Source organism: Theropithecus gelada, chromosome 2 (genome assembly GCF_003255815.1).
Source record: "Theropithecus gelada isolate Dixy chromosome 2, Tgel_1.0, whole genome shotgun sequence".
Taxonomy (NCBI): domain Eukaryota; kingdom Metazoa; phylum Chordata; class Mammalia; order Primates; family Cercopithecidae; genus Theropithecus; species Theropithecus gelada.
In genome coordinates this window covers 164,905,376-164,931,144 of record NC_037669.1, presented here as the reverse complement: position 1 = coordinate 164,931,144, position 25,769 = coordinate 164,905,376, and the positions used below count along the sequence as shown (strand labels likewise).

Below are 25,769 nucleotides of genomic sequence, written 5' to 3'. Positions count from 1 at the left end.
AAATTCTTCTTTTTAAAGAAAATAATAATTTTATTTGCCTTTGACGGGTTTTTATGGTGCTGTCCTGTCTTAAACCTATTATGCTGAGTTCAGTTTGAACCTTATTTTTATTTTTTTTAAATACAGAAACATCATTATGAATACAAATTGTTGGACTTCGCTACTATACATGAGCCCTCAGAAATTGCAGAGGTGTATACAGTATTTTACCACTAAATGGCCCAGATTGGGCCATTTTTGTATCTTTCTGTGTACCCCCATTTGCTGCCATTTGAATTTGTTGTGGTGAATCTTTTGCCGTATTTTTGCGTTCACTCACTGAAGTGTGAGCCTCAGGGTGTTTCCAGGCTCTTTGGGTGAAAGAAAGTGAGGAGTTTGCCACTCAAAGGGCTATTTGTGTTCACATTTGTTTGTGATAAATGTAACTCAAATAGCAGGGTTAGGGGCGGGCTGGAATAAAGAAACCCATCAGAATTAGATTATTGAAGAAATGCTGTGGGACTGAACCATAGCAGGAGGAATGGAAAAGAAGGAACAAATTCAAGAGATATTTGAGGGAGTATTGACAGGAATTCCATCAGTTATGGAAGAGACAGACAAGAAAAGTTAGATTTTTAGTTAAAGCCACTTGCTGTATGTTTTTATTACAAAACTAATACCTAGCTACTATAGAAGAAGTAGAAGATACAGGCATAAGGAAAAACATAAAGTTATCCATAAATTTAATCACCTAGAGGTGACCACCTTAAGGATCCTGATTGTCACTCTTTATACATATACACACGCATGCACATGTGTCTGTATGTATATATGTGTGTATGCATGTATGTCTTACATTTATTCATGTGCTGAACATAGCATTTAATTCCCTATTGAGGTGTATTTAGGCTTTATACAACTTTTGCTAGTACAAATAATATGAATTTAAACACTATTATAGTTAAATATTTGTACATATCCTTATTTCCTAAAATCCTTAAAAGTGAAATTATTGGATCAGAAAAGACATTTGTGTTTTACAGATGATTGCTAGATATTTCCACATTCTGCAATTCACAATGTCCTTCAGAAAGACTATGCCAATTTATGCTTCAAATAACAGCCTTTCAGCCTAGGTGATTAGGTATGTGGTAATACTATTAACTGAGTAAAACTTCCTAGGAGGAGAACCTGGCTTAGGGGAAGATGCTTGGTTCAGATTGGAATATTATAACTGAATTATTTTCTTTAGCTCCTTTGATACTCAAATCCCTTGTGTGATAATGACAACAACAATAAAATAATAATAGCTTACATTCATCATACTGTTATTGTGTGCCAAGACCTTTTCATGAATTATTTTACTTAATTCTCACAACCCTGTGAATTAAGTGGTAAAATTAGACCCCATTTTGTAGAGCAGAAGATTGAGGTTTAGCGAACTTGAGTAATCTGCCCAAGGTTACAAGGCTGATAAACGGTAGAATAGATATTCAAATTAAAACCCAGACTTCTTAACAAATAGATCTTAAAAGTCCAGTGGAGGAAATGAGGTTACAGTAACTAAGTAGTATTCTCAAGAAAATATGGTAAAGAGCTATTTAAAAAGGGTCATAGACAGTCAGTTCAAAAGCAGCTGGTCTGTTTTCCCAGCCTCCTACTAATTCATCTTGTTCTCTTATTTGTTATTTTTCCTATTTTAAATATTGTCCCCTTTTCAAATCCAAACCAGTATTTCTCTTCATCAATGAAGAATTCCTTGACAACCCTACTTCAACTCTTGTTCTCCACGTGGATCTCACTTGATGTCTGCCCGTCATTGACCTTTATCACGTGCTATTTTGCACTAATAGTTATTTTTGAATACCAGGTTTTCCCACATGTGCTTGGACACATTTAAGTGCTTTCAATAAAGTTTATAAGACCTTTTGGTAGTTACTGTGGAGCAGGCATTGGGCTGAATGTATTGTTTCACTTGTATGCCTACTGTCCTGTGAGATTAATACCATTATTACCTGCAGTTTGTAGAGGAAGAATCTTGAGGCTTAGAAACTTAATTCAAGTTCACATAGATAAATGCCTATACGGGATATAATCATTTTATTGGTATACGGAAGTGCTTGAGCCTGTCTTGAAAGACAAGTAGTATTTGAATGGGCACCAAAAAAAAAAAAAATAGGAGAAAGGGCTTTCCCATTAGAGAGAATTGTATAAGGAATGGAGAATAGAATGTAGGGCAGTGCTCAGCAATAGCTAGCTAATAAATAGTCCAACAGATTTGGTCATCAGTGTCATTGGGAGGAACCTCGAAAGCAGCCCCTGGGAATGTGAACTTTTCTCCTACCTTGGGAAGCCACTGAAGGTCATGGTGCATGGTAGGGTAACTATGGGCAGTTTGAAAGTGGAAGACTAATGTAATGATTCTCACTCTGGGATCCGATTTACAAGGATATCACAGAGATGGTTAAGAGGATTCAAGAAAGCTTAGTGAAGCCCATTTCTTTACCTATCAGTAAGTTTCACAGGTGAAATTAAACATCAGATTAATATGCTTTTTTGTAGGAATCACATCAACTCTGTATGATAACACTGGTTCTCTATTCTTCTTCAAAACTCTGGTCATCATTGACTTACTTTTCCCCTAACTTAAGAGAGGGAAAAGAATGATTACTTAAAAGCTTTTTTTGGTTCAGAAGTCAAAATAATTGTCCATTGGAAGAAATTAAAAAAGAATGTTGTTGTCTAACAGAGTAATTCAAGGAAGACCTGCTCCAGTTCTGACAAGTCAATAGTGGCAGAATGGAAAGGAGTAGATGGTTCTTAATGATGGAAAGAAAGACTAAAATTGATGAAAGTGTTACAGCATGAACCTTGGGAGTATTGAGTTTTGTATTTTTTTAATGACACCAGCTATGAAGAATGAGGAGAAAATTAAAAGTTAACATTTGAAGAGAAAGTGCATAAATGTTAAATAGGAGCCAGATCATATCACTGAAATTTATGTTATGTCAAAAAATATATCTTAGGCTGAGGGGAAAAAAACAGGAACTTTTTTTTTCAGAGTGCTTATTCAAGTATCAGATACATAAGCCAGAATTTTATTTGTTTTGTTTCAGCTTTGACTAAACTACCCTAAAAGCAGGTTTGACGTATATATGAAAATTAAACTTTCAAATTAGGTATATTTCAAATCTAATGTTTTAAAAATAAATTCAGACCTTTTTTGGGAAATTCTCTATTTCAATTAAGAGCTCATCTTTTTGCCAACTGGTTTAATGGGTTGTCTAGAATTTTATACTTTTATCTTCATTCCTGTTTTATTTTTCTCCCTCCTTCTCAAATTCTCCCTCTGAAAATATTTTTTAAAATGTGAGATCTCCTTGCTCAACAACCTATTTAAGTCAGAACCATTTGGATCTACTCTGGCCAGGTTGTCATTTGATAATCTTGTTATGGACCAAATGATTGGTAGCCTAAGAAAAACCACCAAATCCACGTGCGCTCTAAAGTTAGTGGCTTTGAAAAAGCAGAAAAGAGGTAAACATAAAAACCATTACAAACAAATGATTTGCACTTTTTTATCTGATTAAATTGTAAACGAAATGGAAAAATAAAGATCATTTACCAGTGACTGTGAGTATTCCTTCCAAGTTCACAACATTTTAATAGAAATTTTTCTCCAGGTTTAGGCAAATAATTTTCTTTATGTGTAACCTTTAGAAACTCTGGTAGAGGTGTGTAACTTCTTAATGACTAAGTGGCAAAAATTTACTCAAGCAAAAAATTTCTTGATAGCCATTTTATGTCCTATTATTACCCCAGTATTGGAACGCACAAATTTTTGGCTAAGGTATGGAGTCTGTTAAATAAACTGGAGCCTCTAGAGAGAATTCAAAAGCAGTAACAGTTTAGAAGTTAAGAATAGTAACATTTAAAAAGATTATTATGGTTTTTTTTTCTTTCAGCAAATATAAGTATCAGAAACCACACTTTGAAAAATAAACATATTGGGGGATACATACGTGCACACACGTATGTCTTTTAAAATATATTTCGTTTTTAAAACCCGTCTTTGAATCAAGTGGATGTAATGTGCTACTTTTAGAATGGAAAATGCATTTACTGGCACGTCTCTGTTCAAATTTATTTTCCATGTTTTCTTTAATAAGACCAATGTTAACTTAGCAGGAAAAGTTACTTACAGTGCCAGCTGAGGTTCTTTTCACTTTACACAAAGTAGATGTTATTAAGCTGGGGAGAAAGATTAATGCATTTCCTGCTAATTCCATAGAGGAGAACATGTATCTTTATTAATGTTAATGGTGGGGGCCTCTCATAATGTTATAGAATAATCTGCTTTAGCAAAGGTTTTTCTTCTAAAGAACTTCATAACATTTAAAGGTTAATATGTTAGGTAAAGAACAATATCTTAAGACAAGTGTTTTTATTACAGGACATGATGGGATGGTTTATATTAAATTATATGATGATTTGAATGGGAAAGAAGAAAAAGTGCATCGCTTCTTGCCCTCAACTTTAATGCCTTTAATCAAATAATGACCTTCTGGAAAATAGTTAATTTTAAGCATTTGGAAAGATCAATACCACTTTGCCACCAAAAAATGGTCTAGATGATGAAATTTGATGTATTTAAAGTATCATTTCACCCTTTTAACCTAGTAAATAATTTAAAATGCTTTCAGTATTGCTTTGCCACTGTTTTGTTTCTCACTGCACAGTGTTATGATTCTTCATGAAAAAAGGTCACAAGTGGGTGTGTGAAGCATTTAGACCTCACACCTAGAAATGGGGTTGTATCTCCATTAGGTCTTGGGTGTTTCTGCATTAGGACCCCCGCCCCAAAAGTAATATGTTTAAATAGTACCTTTGAGGCAGAGTGTGCATAAAACATATGAAAATAGAACTATCCTGTAACTATACTGTTGTAATGTTGTTTTCGTTGTTTTGTCAGACAGAAAAAGGGGTGGTTTAAAACATTATTAGTCACTTTGCATCTTTGTGATATCTTTAAACCGTTATGCTAAAGGTGAAGGATTTGGTAGCTCTGACAATTAGAACCCATTTTCCCCCAGCTTGTAGAACACACTGATATGAAATTACCCTTGAGTGCCGACAGCTTTGTTTAAAAAAAAAAAAAAAAAAAATTGCCCTCTATTAGCATGTTTGTGGGCAGATTAAAAACTGTCTTCATTAGCATAAGTAACACTTACAGATTCTTTTAAAAGTAGAAAATTATTTGCTGAATGATAAATTGCTAGCTTTATAGTTAGTTGTTGTTGAAAATGTACTCATTCAAATGCCTGGTGTAGTTTAGTCTACAATACTGAATTTTTTGTTAGAAGTACTATTTAATGGATTATGTACTTAATCCTTGTTCCTGCTACTTGCTGAAATGTAATTCATGCTTTCCACTAAAATGTTTGTATCAAATACTTTCCTATTTAGATTGATTTCTTTTAATATCATATATTATTATACTATGTGCCCCAGAGATTGGAACAAAATATTCCTGCAAATAACACATAAAAGATGAGGGTGAGGGGGAATAAATACAGACTGTAAAATGTTTTGCTTTTTAGAACTCAAATTACCATTCTATTTTTTCAGATGTATTTTTCCTTCTTAGTTGGAGTAAGAATTATTTGTCATTTTCTTTCTCTTTTTATAGCTCTTAGTTTTAAAATGTATATGTACATAATGATAATATATACATATATGTATATTGCATTAAATGACTTTTTTTCTCAGAGAATACCAAAGTCTGTCCTGGAAAAGTAGTTATGTTACATACTCCCAGCTTTGTCACAGAACAGGCCTTGTTAGGGGTTCTCTTTTTATGCATGTGAGGCTTTATAAAGTACAATAAATTCATTTATGAAAGGAGGTTACTTTCTTGACTCAATTAAAATCATTGTGCACCCCTTATCTGTTAAAATGTTAGAAGCGAATTGACTTGAATTAAATGTTCTAAAAAGAGTGGAGTGGAAATCAGAGATTGCGTTTGGTTGGAAATTAGCAGCTGAGAGATGAAGGTGCCAGGATTTTTATTTAAATGTGGTACAACAAGATTTTGTCAGTAAAGCACATCATTAGAATATTGAGTTGAGAACTGCTAATTTTTCCTTTAAAATGAGCATACAGTCATGTGTTTCATGGACCATAATAAATTGCCATTGTGTTATCATTGAGTTTGTTTTGCTTTTTTGCAGTACTGATTTGGCAGTTATTCTGCATTTTCTCTTTTCCTTTTTTTTTTTTTTTCAATCTTACATTTCTTTAATAGATCCCTAACCAAAACCAGTCAAAAGAATGTTATTTATTTCATGCAGTCTTAGGTTTAGCATCTTTTGCACCATTTTCTTGCTTACGGTAGCAAGACATTTGCAGATGGTTCTTGGTTACTATAAAGTACATAACAGTATTTCCTTTGTGGCAGATGGATTTAAGACTTTTAGTTCTCAATAAATGTAGGTTTACAATACATAACTTTACAGGATTTGTGTTGTATATAACAGGTTTGAACATATTATCTCAGAATTCATCTGCATGGCATTTTCAGCTTATTCAGGGTCCATGCCAGTTTTTTTAAGTAATAGGGGGAGCACTGTGATTGATCGCAACAGCTCAAGGCGTGATTTTGAATAGAAACAAAGGGTTTAGAACAGAAGGTGTCAAATTAAACTTTGTCAGTTTGAAAAGTAGTAACATCCTGAAAGTTTTACTAATTTATTTACATGTGGCTACTGTTTATATTTTGCCCTCTTTATATGCAGTATAATGTTGCTTGGCAAATTTACCACATTTAAAGTTTAGGTTGTTCCTTGTACCATTTTAGTTTTCTGAAAATGAATCGGTCTCATTATTTTAAGGCTGTTAGTCCCCTGTCTTTTCTACTGTTCAAAACAGTTGTGAGCTAATTTAATTTAGAGAACAGTTCCCTGTTCCTTCCTGTGGTCTTATGTATATCAAGTCCCAGAGACCTCTCTTAAAAATGTAATTATGTTTTGTTTTGTTTTGTTGGTGTTTTTTTTTCTTTTTGCAACAAAGCACTGCATTTCATTCTTCATCTCTGCTCCCCCACATAAGTCTATGCAGTTATCACTTAAAAACTAGTACAGTACTTTGGGGAATCATTAGTTTTGTCAGATATTAAAAATATTGTGACATACTCATTTTCTTCCCAAGTTTATTTGTTCTAACAATATCATTTGTGGAAAACTGACCTAGAAAAACGTATTGAAGCATTAGAAAGCATTTGGCTTCTTTAGTCATTTTCTGCAAAACATAAGTCAGATTACTGTCATTATTAATAGAGTAACAATCAATAGGATTTGAGGTAGTCAAAATATTCCAAGGTATTTAAATAGCATTAGAATAAATTATCTTATTTTTGCCAGTGTAAATTGGGAATGAGCCAATTTATTTCTACACTGACAGAGAGCTAATGTGTCAAAATGTCTGTTTTCCATTATTTTTTAAGAGCAATGCACATCAAGAGAAGCAACGCCCCCCCCCCTTTAAATTTTTTTGGAATACCCTTTAGAGCTAACAGTTCCCAGCTGCACCGTTAAATATTTTTCTAAGAAGCATCTGATTTCAGTCTCTTAAAATCATAGCATTTCTTGAAAGGCTAGTGGAGATAGGCTTCAACTTATAATTCATCAAATTATTTTTAGATAAGGAATTAGAAGTATTATTTAAGGGCAGAGGTTAATAGCAAACTACTGGAAATGTTATGTTAGTCATGGGCAATTAATAAAAATAAGGATCCGTCTCGTAAGTCTAGAGACACGGAAGTGACAATAAGAGCAAAATATTTGTTGAATGAGTCGGGGCTCTTTTTCTGAAATATTTGTTAAACCAGCATGAGTGTGATTGTTTAGGAATTAGCTATCATTATTAGCCATTTTAAAAGAACTAATGATTTTCTTTTCCAAAGAACATCTGTGATCCACATGTTTTTTCACATATATCCAAGTGCTAACTGATCTCTGCATTACTTTAAAAAGTTTCTAAAGGATGTGAAAAATCACTGGAGTTTTTCAGCTCTCTCCAAGAAGCTTTTCTTACATGAATCATTCTTAATTTAACTTTTAGCAATTTTTAGTTACAAGCATTTATTTCTAAAAAAAATTCTTAGATGCTCAATGTTTAGCATTTATTGCAATAGTAGAATACTAGCCGAGTTTAAAAAAAAAAAATCTGCTCTGTTCTTCGTAAACCTCTAACTTCTTTGGAAAGGTATATAAAACCGTGTGATCTGCTGTGTTCGGGTAGAGGGGTCCTGTCAATTATGATAGCTAAAGGAGGCAGACAAGGGGGAGAGGGAAAGTAATCTCACCCACAGTTAATATTCAAGCCTACTGGAAGATAATATATCTAAAACCTACATAGCAACAAAATTTAAAGGTAAAATATAAAGAATAGCTTAGTTGTAGGAAAATGTATATTTTCATAGCTTAATTCAGATGGCAAATATTTACCAGTAAGAGCTAAGTAAACATCTCCAGGGCACCATATGCACGTGGGTCTCAGATACTTCAAATGTTCACATACAGTTTTATAGTTAATACATTCACATAAATACAACTGAAATATGTCATATTATAGTATTCTGGAAATAAACATAGAATTGCCATGGTTAGAAGAGAAGCAAGTTCAGTGACACTGCAGTCACAATGATTTTTATGTTTTATTTAGCTAACAGTCTTTCAGGTAAATCTTCAGTTTACTGCCTGCTATCTTAACCTTCAATTATGCATTCAGTGGCATCAAATGAGTGCATGGTTACAAGACCATCCCCATGCATATATTTGCTTAATTAAAAGACCTGTTGAGTAGGAATACTAGTAGATGTCATGAGATATAGCAGTCGTCACAATGAGCTGGTTAACAGATAGGCCTTGGGAAGCTAATACGTCAGTTTTCTACCTTTTCTTTTAAAATATTTCAAGTAGGCCATTTTTGGGAGAACAGACCATGCTTCTTTCCACTACATGTTGCAGTCAAAGAAGAATTTTCTCTCCAATGGTTTCAGTTTGAGAAGGGAAGGAAAGTCATGCCATCCTCTGGCCTCACCCCTGGTAACATAAGAAACAAAACCTTCCTTGGCTAGATCTAAAAATTTCATAATAAAAAAAATTGTACTTCCATTTTCATCCAACTAATTTATTTAAAATTTCCAAGAAATGTCTTTGTCTTAGATCGAGTTCCCTAAATGCAGAGCCTAGGATGGGGAGTCAGGTGGTGATGATTTGGTGGGGGCCCTAGAAGAAAGGAGGAGGATAGGGAAGAGAAAAAGGTCCCGTAAGGATGTGGTCTCAGGCAAAGTCTAGCCCTAGATTGATGGGGGAGGGAGCAAGAAGAATGGGGATGACTATCTCTAGAGAGTAAATTGAAGGGTAGAGTAAGTTGTCCATTTTCAGAAAAAGGGGCAGGGACTTTGTGCCACTGGGTCAGGCAGTCACTGGCCACGTGGGGTGAGATCATCAATGAAGAAGTGTAGAGATGGCTTCAAGACATTTTTCCAGAGCAGAGTGCAGGTGAGAGGTATTAGCAGGCAGCAGAACAGCTGAGGGATAGCTGCCTTGGCTGGTGGGGGTCTGGATCGGACACCTTCACTCTCCCCCTTCATTCCATTGTTTAGTGTCCATCATTGCAGCCAAGGTGAAGACTTGAGATGACTGGAAAATGTGTTCTCATGATCATTCAGTTCTTGATAGATAACCTCAAGAGTAAAAAACTGGGCCTTGGAAGCATCAGAGAGGTTCAGATTTTGGCAGTCATTGGACATTTCCTTCTCTCTTAGCCCAAGAAACCTATTAAATTCTTGCCTGACAAATCATATGCTCCCACTGCAGCAGGCAGAAAAATAGGACTCCAGTGTCTCTTTTTGGAGAGTTCTTTCATAGCAAATTCCTTTAATGCCCATTCTAAGCATTATGCCTTATACTGGACAACATTCTTGCTGGTACAATTGCACATGTCCTTTCTGTTTCATACATGTACACACACATAAATATTCACACATGGTTTTCTTTCAAATCTAAAAATTGCAAACTTAGGAAATCCTTTTAGAAAAAAAGTATTTCTAAAATCTGTCCTGCCCCTTAAGCACTTCAGTATCTTCAAATGGTCAGCCACTCATCAGACAGGAAAGTTGTGTAAGACTGAAGCTCATCAACTTTGTTTTTCTCCTATTTCATATATTTAAAAATCTGTGATAAATGCTCTCTTACCCTCAGAGTCGGAAAAAATATGTCCCTCCTTTGAGATGCAAATCTGAACTTTGATTAGAAACAGAGTCTGCCTCCTTGACAGCCGCAGATAACCCCTCTTAACAAGTTAAAAAAAATTTTTTTAAGCAGATTGGCATGTTCTGAGCTTATGAAAAAGTTAATTCATAGGGTTTTTCCTTTTTAGCTCCTAATGGAAAATGCCAGCCCCCTTCATAGGCACAAACTGACCTATTATGCCCTTGTCTCTAAGGGATGGTTATGCGAGCTGTTACGCTGGAAAGAAGATCCTTCTCCAGAAAACAGAACCCTGTGGGAGAACCTCTCCATGATCCGAAGGTTCCTCAGTCTTCCTCAGCCAGAACGTGATGCCATATATGAACAGGAGAGCAACGCAGTGCATCACCATGGCGACAGGCCGCCCCACATTATCCATGTTCCAGCAGAGCAGATTCAGGTTCGTTTACTTTGGCCAATTCAATATAGCAATAAGTAAATAAAGCTTTAAACTTACCAGGGAAATTAGCGTTTCTCTTCCTCCTGCCAGTCTAAACATAGGCTTTTTAGCAAGAGATAACAATACACTGCCATCTTGCTCAGGGGGATAAAATGAAAATGAACGTACTTTTTCCAACATATGTATTGTGTTCCTCTTTCCTCATCTCCCAACCCCCAAAGCAACAGGAACGCCCTTTCTACACTCCTTGTTTGGCAAATGTCTCTTTGTTGGTATTGGGTTTTGTGTTAAGAGCTTAAAATTTTTGTATTTTTCAAAAATCACAATTTAAACCACCACCTATTTTTTAATTAATACCACAGTGCCCCTGAGGAAAAGAGCTACTGCTGTGGCTGTAAAGGAAGTTTGTAGAATCACAGTTTTATACATTGGATTCTGTCCAGAAAGAGGAGGGGAGGGAAGCTGAATTGGAATCTTGCTTTACAGTCCTTGGGCCTTCCTTCACCTTGTATTTAATAGCTGTCTCCCCACACTTTACAGAATGGAGGTTAGGGGTGAGTCATATCTGTTTGTCTTTCCTTTAGAGCCCCTCTCCCACCACCCTTGGGAAAGGAGAGTCTAGAGGCGTTTTCTTACCAGGCCTGCCGACCCCTGCACCATGGCTCGGTGCTGCTCCTCAGGTGAGCGGGCACAGTTACCTATGCCAGCAAGGGACACGGGGTGACCTAAAGACCTGCTCCCCAGGTCAGGATTTTCAGACCTGCAGAGGCCATACTAACCATGGTCATGGCCAGAGCTCACTGTGCCAGCAGATGCAGCCTTATGCTTTGTTTATCATGTCATGGGACTTGTCACCATTCATCTCCTGAAGACACTCTCCTGTGAATTTAGATGGAAAAGTTCTGGGATCAGGTAGTCATTAGAGCTCTTAGGGCCCCAGTTGCTTAGGAAGCGTGTTGTCACTGAACTTGAGCTGTATAGCTTATTTGTGTTAAAGGGGATGATTTTAGCTTTCTCTTTCAAAGTAAAATGCCATTGCCTTCCAGAGTCCTAAAATTCTACCTCTGTTGAATCACCTGCATTCTGCAATTTTTTAATATTTCTGTGAAAAATTATATATGTGTGTGTATAGATATGTACGTATAACTAAAAACAATAATAGAATTGTTTATCTCCCAGGACAAAAAACTTCTCAAGTATGTATTAAAGATAAAACAAGTTGACAGAGAGCTTCCCTTTAGGATTTCAAGCACTAAAATAATCGTGAAAGCCTGAAAAACTTACTGTTTAGCAAAAACGAAAAAGAGAAAGATATATGTTAGTTAATTTAAAAACTACTTATTTGAAAATGCAAATTGTTAATAAAATTGCTTCTTAGGGGTATGAAAGGAAATGCATAGAAACGGTATCAGCATTCTAATATTTTGCCACTTAGGTTGATTTGCTTTGCTGGTAAGAATTATGGATATCGAGTGTACAGTATGTGCATGTGTGACATATTTATGTATAATTGTGTATGGAAATTATAGCACATATACATATACTAATTATGAAAAAGTGTCTGTATACACGAAATTTAAATCCTAATCACATCTGAGTTTACTATAGACAAAACAATTCGCTAGCCGTCGTATGGTGGGTTGAACCTTTTGAGGTAAGAAAAAAGCTTGCAGTGTCAGCCTAGTGCAATTTGGTAAGAAATTGTGTGTGTATTAAACTGGAACTGTCTGATAGAAAATTCACAAATGTGAGAATATCAGAAATCCTTTAGTCTCATGACAGATAACACTGAATAAGAGCATAAGCTCATCTTCTTCCTGGCCATCCGATGAGACGGAGCAGAGCACAAATTTCTTTCCCCACTGCTCTGTAGCTCACCTTTCTAAAATGTCTTTGAAATCCTTGCCTCTCAATCTTCATTTTAAATCTTTGTTAATTATTTACATCATAATGTGATGTGCTGTCTTCGCCTTTGATGCGTATCCTTCTAGTGAAGTTTATGGCTCACATTTTCAGAGAGCACTGAGCTTTCACTTCCTCCGCTGATCTGTGATAAGGAAGTGCAGTAGCCCCCAAAGCTCTATGAATTCATCCCTTCCTAGTTCATACCATTTTGATTTTTTTTTGTAAATGCTGTGGGCCATTTAGCTGGCCTACCTTTTCATTCTAAATCTTCATCCCTATCAAAAAAAGCTCTATGTAGGACCCTGGACCACATGTTTCCTGATTCTAGACAGCTTTGTGTGGAACTCCACGATAGCAGAGCTCTGATTGTCTCCTTGTTTCTTTCCAGCAACAGCAGCAGCAGCAGCAACAGCAGCAGCAGCAGCAGCAGGCGCCGCCGCCTCCACAGCCACAGCAGCAGCCACAGGCAGGCCCTCGGCTCCCCCCACGGCAACCCACGGTGGCCTCTCCAGCAGAGTCAGATGAGGAGAACCGGCAGAAGACGCGGCCACGAACAAAAATTTCAGTGGAAGCCTTGGGAATCCTCCAGAGTTTCATACAAGACGTAGGCCTGTACCCTGATGAAGAGGCCATCCAGACTCTGTCTGCCCAGCTCGACCTTCCCAAGTACACCATCATCAAGTTCTTTCAGAACCAGCGGTACTATCTCAAGCACCACGGCAAACTGAAGGACAATTCCGGTTTAGAGGTCGATGTGGCAGAATATAAAGAAGAGGAGCTGCTGAAGGATTTGGAAGAGAGTGTCCAAGATAAAACTACTAACACCCTTTTTTCAGTGAAACTAGAAGAAGAGCTGTCAGTGGAAGGAAACACAGACATTAATGCTGATTTGAAAGACTGAGATAAAAGTATTTGTTTCATTCAACAGTGCCACTGGTATTTACTAACACAATGAAAAGTCCACCTTGTATTCTCTCAGAAAACCTTTGTTGTTCATTGTTTGGCCAATGAATCTTCAAAAACTTGCACAAACAGAAGAGTTGGAAAAGGATAATGCAGACTGCACTAAATGTTTTACTCTGTTTTACAAACTGCTTGGCAGCCCCAGGTGAAGCATCAAGGATTGTTTGGTATTAAAATTTGTGTTCACGGGATGCACCAAAGTGTGTACCCCGTAAGCATGAAACCAGTGATTTTTTCTTTTTTTTTTTTTTTTTTAGTTCTTATTCTGGAGCCTCAAACAAGCATTATACCTTCTGTGATTATGATTTCCTCTCCTATAATTATTTCTGTAGCACTCCACACTGATCTTTGGAAACTCGCCCCTTATTTAAAAAAAAAAAGAAAAAAAAGAGTTTGTTACTCTATTGTATGTTACAAAAGAACTATAGACTGTGGAATGCAGTTTAAAGATGACATATGCCAACAAATGCCTTGTATTATATGGCACTGCCGTAATTCAAATTTGTTTTTATTTTGGAAATAAAAGTTCACTGTAATTTTTTTTCATTCTCATTGTTACATGATTTTTTTTAAAAAAGGAAAAGAAAATGTGAAACACAATTTAGTCCTCATTATTTATTTGTAGATCCTGCAGCATCACGTTGTAATTAATTTTTTGGAAGTTTCCGTTAAATGTAATATTGCTTCTCTTGTTACCATACTGATTCTTTTCTATTTATAAATGTATTTTGATGGGCAGTAAAACAAAGTGTCTTAAAAGTTTTAAATAGAGAAAATGTGCTTTACACAGTTGCCTATAAAAAGTGCTCTATGTTATCCAAGCAATTCATACTATAAGCTTCACTCTTATTGTTGTATGCAATTTTTACTATCATGCAAATAAGCTTAGGTAAATAAAACTAATAGATCACCTTAGAAAATTATGCAATTAATGTGAAAATAATTGATGTTTGCAATGTGTCTTCCTTTGGTTTACAATCAATTTTAAAGCTACATCTGTATAAAATTTCTGTATAAAGGTGTATTTCTTTTTTATGAGTTTATGGCTATGAAAACACCAGCTATTTTGTTACAGCTGGCTGTTTTTATAAGTGTATCACAATTTTCTTTATGCAGAAATGTTCTGACTAGGAGTGGTTATTGACTGTAACTACACAATTAAAATTGTTTGTATCGTATGACATGGTAGGGTTTGTCTGCTTATGTGAAGTAACTAAAGAAGAGTCAAAGGATGGCCCTCTCATTTAGGTGCATGTTAATACTTGATATTTTACTGACTTTAAAAAGAGCATTTGACAAGTTACTTGAAACACTGTAAACTGAAATCACAAACACATGCTCATTTTTAAATAGGTATGAAATTTCACAATGAAAATAATCTGTTTTGGTTAACATTTTGCTTAATAAATAGAGATAGGATGGTCAAAAGACTCTCCAACAAAAACATAAACCCAGTCTCTAGCAGTTATGTTCTTAGAATGGATTCATCTATGCTTATTTCACGATACTTCATTGATAGCAACGCTTTTCCTTAACCTTATGTACAAATATTTCTAAAGGCCATTAATAGTAACAAAATAGGGGAAAAAATGGACCTTCTGTATAAAAGCCCCTTAGCTTTTTTTTCACAAGTTATAAATGGAATAAGTTAATAACTGAGCTCATAAGTGTATGTCATAACTATAAGAGCCACATGAAGAAAATAGGAATGACACACCTGGTATTTAAACACAATCTTCAAAATTCTTGCAACATTAAACATAGTAAAATGCCAGACTATAAAATGAGGTGTGCTAATGGTCACAGGATTGAGGCCAGCATTACAGTTTGGAGTGATTTTTCTTTCATTTGCTTCCTCACTTTGTTTCCTAGATGCTAGTAGGGGTGTCTGGGTTGCTTGAGATACCATTCTGCAATTGCCCCTTCTCTCTCTGCCTACCATTTTCTCAGGCCCTGATGAGCTTATTGGTAGGCAACTGGGCTGCTTTACTGTTGACTGAACTTGTACTTTAGAAACTGAAATGGAATCATTGAAAACTCAATAAAGCTTTAAAGTTCCATTTACTTTAGAAGCACAACTAAGCTCCTCTGAAGGCAGCTGGTTTGTTGCAAACTTAAAATTGTACTGAAAAGTTGCCGCTTTTTATTAAGTAAGAAAACACAAACATTCTTGCTCACTAGAGTTCAGAAAAGTAATAATTTGAGCCAAAGGAATTTGAATTAAGAAAATAGAAACTAGATTTCATGTATTTAAAAATAGAAAATAAAATAGAAACTCAGATGCCATTAAGTTATCCTCTTCCTTATATCCCCTAAGTTGAAGGGAAAAGGCTGGATACAGCAGAGAGTAGAGTTGATATCCTTAATTTTTAACCAGCCCAACCCTTAGCACAAGGTGTCAAACAAGTATGAGATTTAGTAATTTTTTTGGAAGGAGAAATTGGGTTGCAAATAATTTTCCCATTCCTAATAACCTGAATTATTTTGAAATAATGTTTTCAGTGAAATGATGAATGTGTGTTTGGTAATCAACATAACAATGCTAACGAAATTCCCACTTAGATTTTTTTAACTTTCAAAAGTCAGCATGGTTTTGATAGTTTGATATTTTAAATGCCCCCACACACACACACACAAGCACATGTTAAACAATGATAGGATGGAGTGAGCAAAAGTGTTTTCAGGGAAGATGGCACATTTTAGAAAAGACTTGCTCAGATGATCTTCCATATTGCTCCCCCAATGTCATTTGTCACTCATACCAGTCCTCTTGTTACCTGTAGCTATGGTAAAATTCCTTTAACAAGCTTCATTGTGTTCAAGTATTTCAGAGACTTTTAAAAGCTGGGCATGACATAGCGTTTTGTGCTGTTAAGACCTTAGCACAGTCAGGTAGTTTACGGGTAATATTCAACCTTGTGCATCTGAATCTGTCATGGATTCCCTTCACTCAGCACTTTGCCACTAATTTGTATTACACTCTGTGGCCATATAATACTTGCACATTATGCAAAAAATAAAATGTTGATAGTATCTCTTTGCCACACAGTATGCAGAGTTGACACAGAACCTTTGAAAACCAAGGTAACTAATATGTATGTCCCGGTTGTGTGGCGCTTGGTAACAAAGTCTGTACATATTATGTATAAAGTGTGTATTGGTTAGCATTTAGTACTAAGAAATTCTGAGTTTCAGTGTTTTCTTTTTTCAAAGTAGCGATATCTATATCTGTGTTTATCTAAAAATACTAGCTTGAATAGAAAACATTCTCAAATGGTTCAAGATTGAGTAAAAATGAGAATCCCATACATTCCATTATTAAATTCTGCCTTATTCCCAATTGTTAGCATCTGGCTGATATTAAGGTCTTTGATTGTCGCAATATTCTTAATAAATGAGACATTCTGAACTGCCTGGTGATATTTTCAAAAACAGCAATTAAAATGTGTATTCCCTATAATACAGCTGATAGAACTGTTGTGTTAAAGCAAGTTGGAAATTTGCATGCTAGTGTGGGAAACCAATGGAGGTCCAAAATATTAATCATATCTAAAATATCAGAAAATAATACTAGTCTTCCTTATGCATATTTTTGTTAAGAGGGCTTATTATGAATTCAATGTTTCTTCTGAGGCAATCATTTTAATGTAAATACTAAATACTTGCATGTCTTTTGACAAAGGCTAAACTACAATCTATTAATATGCACATTTTTGATAAAATATAAAGTACCCTAATTAAAGAAATTGTGGTAGAAGGTGTATGTCCTGAATACTATACCTGTTTAACAATACCAAATGTTAAATAAAATAGTTTGAAATTAATGTTTAAAAGATGAGCAACATTTTTAAGACTTTCTCACATTACCCTACTTATAGGGAGCATATATCTCCAAATTTAGTCCCATCAAAAGAACACCATCAAAATTACAGCTTCTTGCCTTGTACCAAGGTTGTGCGGTTATCTTTTCCCAATAATTATTTTCAGCTGCTCATACACTTACTGTGATCAAAAGCACTTGACTTGGGCCCTGTTCTCTATGATAGTGGCTGATGAGCCAATGCAGTAGAGCAGTATGTTATGCAAAGTAAACACTTGCAAAGAAACTCCGAAGTGACATATTTTGCAACAAATGTTGAACATTATTTACTGTGAATTGAATCAGAAATATTTGCCTTTTGTGGTACTCAAATACAAAATTTTCATTACAATGCCACTTTAATGCATGCCTTTACACCACCACCCCCACCTGACACAATGATGTCCCTTGTGCTGCTCTGATTTTCCCTTCACGGGAGAAACAACAATACCTGTTAGATGAGAATGTTGAAGAATATTCAAATATTTAAATATGCTTATTAGTTAGTCTGTGGCAATGTGAGGCAAAATGAGCATTTGTCCAGAGCACAAACCTGTTGAACAGAATCTTAATGTGGGGACAGGTTTCATCTATTCTACGTTTGTTTCCAAAGGGAATTGGCAAACATTTGTTTTGCTAGATCTAGTACAAAGGCTTTCTCCTTCTGAGGCCCCCTTCCTAGCACCATCCTCACATGTTTTAAATATAGAAAAAACATTTGTAGAATGCTTCGTTTTATTAGGCACTGCCACAAACATATCTTGTTTAAACCTCTCCATTCCACTATGAGGTATTTAAGGCAGGCACTGATATTCTCACTTCAAAGACAAGGGAAGGGAAACTCAAATAGGTTAACTGATTTGTTCAGCTGTTAAGTGGCCACATTTCTCTCAAACTCAAGTCTATCTTCACATTTCTCTCTCTCACTCACTCTCTCTTTTCCCTAATAAAAGCTTTCTCAAATGCAGAAAATGCACACACACAAACCTAATGGCAATTCAAAATTTTCAGAAATATATTGTAATGCATATTTTGCTAATATGAAGACTTTGATCACTAATTGAAATCAAGTGTGTGGAATATTTCATCATGAAATAGTGACCTCCAAAGACCTATACACACCAAATGTCTTTTAAAGACAAACTTAAATATATGGAAAATTTCAGACACACACACCAAAGTAGAGACAAGGAACTCCCAAGGATTTATCACCTAATTCAACAATTGTAACATTTTTCCATCAATAAATACTTCATGAAACTCATTAAGATAAAACTTCTACAAAAATCTTTAAACTGTTCAATAGTTTCTACCCATAATATCGTTATGACATCATCTTTTTGTAAGATATGAATTTTCTGATTTCTAGAGAAAACATTAAAACTTGAAGTTTTTCTCAGAGCTGAGCATTTTCAAAAAGGCAAGTTTTAGAAGGAGAACATGTGAGAATTCCACAAATATTTGTAATATAAAAAAATAGAGACAAACCAGTCTCTCTCTATTTATAAACAATACATGCTTTCATATCATTGTTGAAACTAAAGTACATAATTTTCAGTTATGCATAATAAAATATGTAATTAAGCAACATTCCATGGTGGATTAAAGAATTAAAAGCTTCAGGTGCAGAAAAGAATTTGTTGGCATTTTCCTTTTCAAGGTGGTATTTTGAGGTGTTACTTTTCATTTTCCTTTGACATCTTACACACAAATAAATAGACAAAAACAGGTGAGAAGCAGAGAAAATGAAGAATTGGCTCTATTACAATAGACCTGAAAAACATAACTAAGTAGAATATTTGCAATATGCCCAAGAAGGCTAAATAAAAAAGAACAGAAATCTTAGCTTGGAGAGAAAAATCCCTAAACAGAGGTATATGCCTCAAGAAATAGAAATAGCATAATAAAAACTTAACTGGATTTGGTAATTCCTATATTTCAAACTACATTAAATTAATCCACACTCCAGTTGGTACAGTCCAGCAAACTTATTTTTCAAATGAAGAGCTAAATTTAATTAATAATTCTGTGCTGTAAACACTGAAGTTGATACAGGCATTTGGCATTTGTCCTATTTTTTTAAAGGATAATACATCATATAAAATCAAACTACTTAAATGTCAGAATGTGTCAGGATGATTCTGAAAATAAATTATTCTACCAAGCATCTAAGAAGAAAATAATCTTATAGAAATGAAACTGCATCTAACATCAGTAGGACTTGCTATCTAGTGTCTAAAATTGTTCATGTAATGCTTAAACTACAGTTACAATCAACCATATAAGATCAAGTAAATTCAATATCATGTACTTATATCACTCAAATCCTGCCACAGAAATATGTTCAGTGAACGAATGAATGAATGAAATTAGACAATAGAAAAACCATTGAACAGATTGCATGGGCATGAGAACTACATCCTATCGATAGTCCTCTTAGTGGGGTATTCTAAATTGACATGCAAAGAGGCATTTGTGGGCCTTTAAAATATCACATCTCATGGTCCTGTTGAAATATAACATTGTTGTACATCTGATTACAAAAAGAATTTGCCAAGACTTTCACATATACGACAATGAAATAGTATCTAAAAGAAAAAAATACAACAAAATTAATGCAAACTTGAAAATAACACAAATTGGAAGGAAAGTTTGACACACAGAAATGAATATCATGAGATCCTATACAATTTATTAGAGGGGTCTACCAAAATTATTGATGTATGATTAACATAAACTTTACCGATTTACAGTATACAATTGTTTTGACATATATGTGAAAAATATACATGAAATGTTTGTATGTATATACAAATACATACATACACACAACTTGGAAACATATTGAACATATCCATCACCCCAGTAGTTTCCTTGTGCCCCTAATCCCTCCCTCCTATCCTTTCCGTTAGCATCAATCACCACTCCCATGAAATCATTGATCTGCTTTATAATGAAAATTAAATTCAAGTACCCTAAGTCTTCTATATTTCTTCTTCTTCTAACTTATTTCAGTGATTATGGGTACTTTCATTATGAATTTTAGATTCAGATTGTCAATTTCTAAAAAAAAAAAAAAAAAAAAAAATACAGGATTTTGATTGAGATTGCTTTCACTCCATAGATCATTTTGGGGAGAACTAGCATGTTAACAATATTGAATCTTTAGATGGATCCATAAACACAATACATTTCTCCATCTATTTAAATCTTTACTTTCTCTCAGCAATGTTTTATAGTTTCCATGTACAGTTCCAGCACATCTTTGTCAGATTTATTTCATATTATTAGCAATACTAAATTATCTCATTTTTCTATTTGATTGTAAGTGATATTTTTACACATTTTCATTTCTAATTGTTTGTTTTTAGTATAGGGAGATACAACTGATTTTCTTTTGTATATTGAGCTTTTATCCTACAATGTAGTCTGAACTCACTCAATAGTTCTAGTAGCTTTTAGATTTCACCATCAGATTTTCTGCATAGACAATCATGTCACCTCTGAATAAAGACAATTTTATTTCTTCTTTCCAATCAAAATCCTTCTTTCTTTTTAGTTCCTACAATGTCTAGTAAAATGTTGAGTAGAGATAGATAGTAAGAACAGATATCCTTGCTTTGTTCCTGAAGCTAAGTGCTAGCTCTGTTCTAAGCCCTTTACAATACAAATTCACTTATTCTGTAAAAAGACCATGGAAGGTAGCTACATTATGATCACTACAGAAAGGTTACGTAACTGGCCCCAGTGGATATGCTGTTCAACTCTCAAAATGCAGTTGTACTTTTCACCCTATACTCACTGGTCTATCATGACTTACCACAAGGAATCAGCTTCTGATTAGGTTGTCAGGCTAATCCATAAAATCCTATTTAACCAAAATTAAGATGAAATATGGTAAGGGGAGTAGGAGGAAAATTGTGCAAAAGAATAAAACTAAGAGAAGAATAGGAGAGCTAGGAGAAGGGAGAGGGACACAGGAAGAGAAGGATGAAGGGTGTGTTGGAGAGATGATAGGAAGACTTTGGCTGGTAAGTGCAATTACTCAAAGGGGAAGCATACCTGCTGCATGTCTTCATATTATGAGTGAAAAACAAATTCTAGGAACCACATAGAAATTTACTTCGTAATGATTCTAAAGAGATTACCTATTTATAAGTTTGGTGCTTTCTATAAAATGCTTTAATTTTGGAAAAAGAATGTATTTATACACACAATTGACCCTGGAACAATGACGGAGTTAGGAGCACCAACACCCCACACAGCCACTTATAACTTCTGACTCCTCCAAAACTTAACTACTAATAACCTACTTTTGACTTGAAGCCTTATCAATAACATAGTCTATTAACATGCATTTTGCATGTTATATGTGTTGTATAATGGATTCTTACTAAAGTAACCTAGAGAAAAGAAAATGTTATTAAGAAAATCATAAGGAAGAGAAAATACATTTGTAGTGATGTACTATATTTATCGATGTCATAAGCTTACAATTTACTCACAAGATGAATCCTCTGTCTAAAATGCTGGGCCACCATGGCTGCAGACCTCAATCTATGATACATATCAAGCAATTTAACTTTTTCTTGTAATGTCATCACTTTGCTCTGCTTCTTGGAAGCACTGCCAGTATCACTAATGACACTTTGTATGTGTCCCATGTTACTCAAGATTTACAATATTCCACTAAACATCATGAAAAAGACACAGTAACTACGAAAGATCACTTTTTACTGAGATGCAATTTACTGGAGAGAGGAACAGATCACATGAAGGTGATTAATTAGTGTCACGTGGTGTTTTAAGCAGACACTTGAAGCATGTAAGCTCAACACAGTGGCTACAGAGGTACAGTATGGACTGCCGTTAATTTTATGCAGTTATGGTTTAACACTGCACCTTTACATTTGTTTACATTTCTCTAGACTGTGAATGGCACATGTACAGTCTGTTTGTGTTCCTAGGTTCTGATAATTTTAACTTTTTAAAAGAGATTTATATATATTTTATGGTAGGGAATGATAAAAATAGACTGGTATCTACGTATATTTTATGCATTCATGACATACTTAACTTTTTCTTAAAGTTTTCATTGTTTCTAGGCTACGTGGTTCTTCTTCAAGTTTTTTCAAATTGTTGCAAATATCAAAAAAAATCCCAATATCTTTATTGAAAAAAATTCATGTGTAAGTGGACCTGCACAGTTCAAACCCATGTTTTCAGCATCAACTATATAATGTTAGAGGAGATAAAATGATAATGCCCTAGATCAAAGATCAGCTAGCTCTGGTTCATGTGCCCAGTTTGACCTACCACCTGTTTTATAAAGTTTTGTTGGAACACAGCCGTACCCATTCATTTACCTATCTCTATGGCTGCTTTTGTGCTACGACAGCCAAGAGTGGTTGTAAAACAGACCATATGACCCACCAAGCCTAAAATATTCACTCTCTGGTCCTTTACACAAAATGTTTGTCAACCTCTGCCCTAGATCACTAAGCTGCGCCTAAGTTTGCAAAGGTCAAACATTAAAGCAATTTTCTGGATAACTTGTATCAAAACAAAATAATCATTTCAGTGTTTTTCAGAAGAGTTGGAGCATATATTAACCAGAAAACTCTTTCACTCCCAGTTCTACATTTCACTTGATGTGTATGAAGAACCTAATTTTTGTGTTTCTATTAATTACATTGGCCTACACAAGAGCATGAGATCAGAGATCCTACACCCTGTTGCTCACCCGTAAATATTCTATAAATTTAGAAAATTATTGAGTAGAAACTTCACCCCTTCTTGATAAACTCTAGAAGTGTTAATATTCTTGGCAAAATTGTTTTTGCACTAATTGCTGTATCCATCTGCTCTGTGAGATTGATTAGACTGTGAGAGCATTTGCTCTCTCCTGCAATCAATGCTTCCTGGCCCAGCAGAAAGCTAGAGCTGTTTTATTTCCATCCTGAGAAGGACGCGCCACTGACAACTGTAAGCTTTTCCTTTGAGGATTTGAGATTAAATTGGCACTTGGTTTGATGGTCCTTTGGGAAATGATTCAGTCTAGAGAGAGTTCCATTGAAGTAAACCAAGACCATGAGGATTTAAATGATTCCTTCTTACACAAAGAACCCTCCCCCCACCCCGATTTCGGAAAGGCTATTTTTTGACACCCAGTTGTTTGGTGCTATATCCTGAAGAAATGTTCTACTGACCACTGGAGAACCAATGTAGAACAAAGGGCTCTGCCCTCATCTCTCTTAACTATCCGGCTCATGAAACCTGCAGAGACTGAGTAATGCTGTCAGTGTGTCTAGGAGAAAGCAGCTGCAAGGACTAATTCTGTCTGGATTGGCTGATATTTATCTGAATTTTATTTATTTATTTGCTAAAAATACACTCATCACGATAGCCTCTGGTAAAAAAAAAAAAAAAAATGGGGAAAACATGAGGAAGACATAATAAAATTTTATGCAAAAATAGCAACAAATTGTAATCCTCCTCATGGATCTTAATGTAACACCATATTGGACAATCATTCCAGAATCTGGGAGTATGTGGTATAGTGTACTGCACAGAATAAGCAACTTGATTTTACAGATCAAGTGTGAAAAGATACTCTTCTCTGTAAGCCTCACAGAACGAATCTGGAGAGTATTTCATTTAACAAAATTGTATACTCTCCTTACTTTGAGCCAGGCAGTGTTAGTTTAAAATTCCCATTTCCAGAAAGGCCAACTACAACAGGAGTTCCCACACACTTGACTCTTCATACATGTCTAAGGAAAGCTGGGTTTCCACTGGACCAGAAAGAATTGAGAAAAATAAAAAGACAATGGAGCTCACTTTTTTACAGTGCTAAATTTGTGCATCTGAAAGGACTGAATCTTCTGAGCCTTTAGTCTTTTACTTCTGGCAGTAAAACACCTCTTCTGTGAAAAGATGGTGATAAGTTATAAGAAGGTCATTTGTTTTCTACTGTCTTTATGTGGTGCAATGAGTAGAAGGCATTCTTACAGAGACCACCTTCAAAGATTTTTACTTTTTTTTTTGTTTTACATATTTACAACATTTAATACCTAAGAACCTTTGAATTTGGCCAGCAGTTGTCAAACCTTTTAGACTCAGAATTTCTTTACATTCTTAAAAACTATTGAGACTTCCGCTTCTGGGAAAATGGAGCAGATATACTTTTCCTTATTCCTTCTGCTGAGTACAATTAAAAAGCCCTGAACATTATACATAAAACATGCACTGAAAGACTCTGAAAGTGGACAAGAAGAAGGAAGACCAGGTAGGGGCCTCAGGACCGAAGGAACAACATAGTGATATGTGCCCTGGATTTTCTTTTTGCCTCATCCATCCCAGACTTGAAGCTGAAGAGGCTAGCAACCCAGAAATAGCAATGGATATGACAAAGGAAGTCTCCCAAAGCCTGTTCTCTCTAACTGAAGGAAAAGAGAAAGGACAGCTTAGCAAGACAGAAAACTTTTAGACCATAACTATGTTACTCCAGCCAAACACTATAGAAAAACTGCGGCCCTACCTCCACCCAGGCCAAAAATGTTGAGTGAGGAGCCCAGATTTCTACCCTCGAGAGGCTATAAAAAGGTTCCCCAGTGTCCCCAGGCAGTGGTGTCTGAAGAGAGCCTACTGGACAGTCAAGACTTTTATCACTGCCCAGTGGTGACAGAGTCACCCAAACCACCACCCAATTATGTCAGTGGAAGGTGCAAAAGGAGTAGTAACAAGGTACTCCCACTTCTCCCAGCCAGGGAGATAGCACTGGAGTCCTAGTGGGGAGCTGGAACTCCTATCCTCACTTGGCAGTAAAAAGGTGGCATCCCTACTTTCCTTGCCAAAGCAATGTCAAAAAAAGACAGCTAAAATAGAGGATTTAAATAAGATCCAGAGTCTCATAACATAATACCCAAAATATCCAGGTTTTAAGAAAAAAATAAGAAATTATACTGCAACCCAAAAAAATCTCAAACTGGATATAAAAAAGGAATCAATAGGGGTAAAGGGAGAGGGGAGGATAAATATGTGGCACACAGATGATTCTTAGGGCAGTAAAACTACTCCCTATGATACCATAAGGGTGGGAACATGTCATTGTAAATTTGCCCAAACCCGTAACATGTACAACACCTTGTAATGAACCCTAATGTAAACTATGGACTCTTGGGGATGGTGATCTGTCAGTGTAGGTTCATCGACTGTAACAAACGTACCACTGTGGTGGGGGATGTCACAATGGGCAGCTATGCATGTGTGACCATGAGGGCAGGGATGTATGAAAATCTCTGTACCTTCTGCTCAATTTTGCTGTGAACCTAAAACTTCTAATTTCCTA

At 35.4% G+C, this 25,769-nt stretch overlaps 1 protein-coding gene across 3 annotated transcripts in view; it reads left to right on the top strand.

The window, feature by feature from the left end:
* SATB1 (SATB homeobox 1) overlaps positions 1–14,106 on the top strand; it is a 90,637-nt gene extending 76,531 nt beyond the window's left edge. The window contains exons 10-12 of one of the 3 annotated variants that reach the window (XM_025377830.1): positions 10,489–10,692; positions 11,277–11,372; positions 12,986–13,812. In XM_025377830.1, the coding sequence (XP_025233615.1) occupies positions 10,489–10,692; positions 11,277–11,372; positions 12,986–13,498 (813 nt within the window). In that variant the 3' untranslated portion in view covers positions 13,499–13,812. Of the gene's footprint in view, positions 1–10,488; positions 10,693–11,276; positions 11,373–12,985 lie in introns of all 3 variants that reach the window. The other 2 variants (XM_025377832.1, XM_025377833.1) reach the window with 2 other exon arrangements.
* The last annotated feature ends 11,663 nt before the right edge of the window (positions 14,107–25,769 follow it).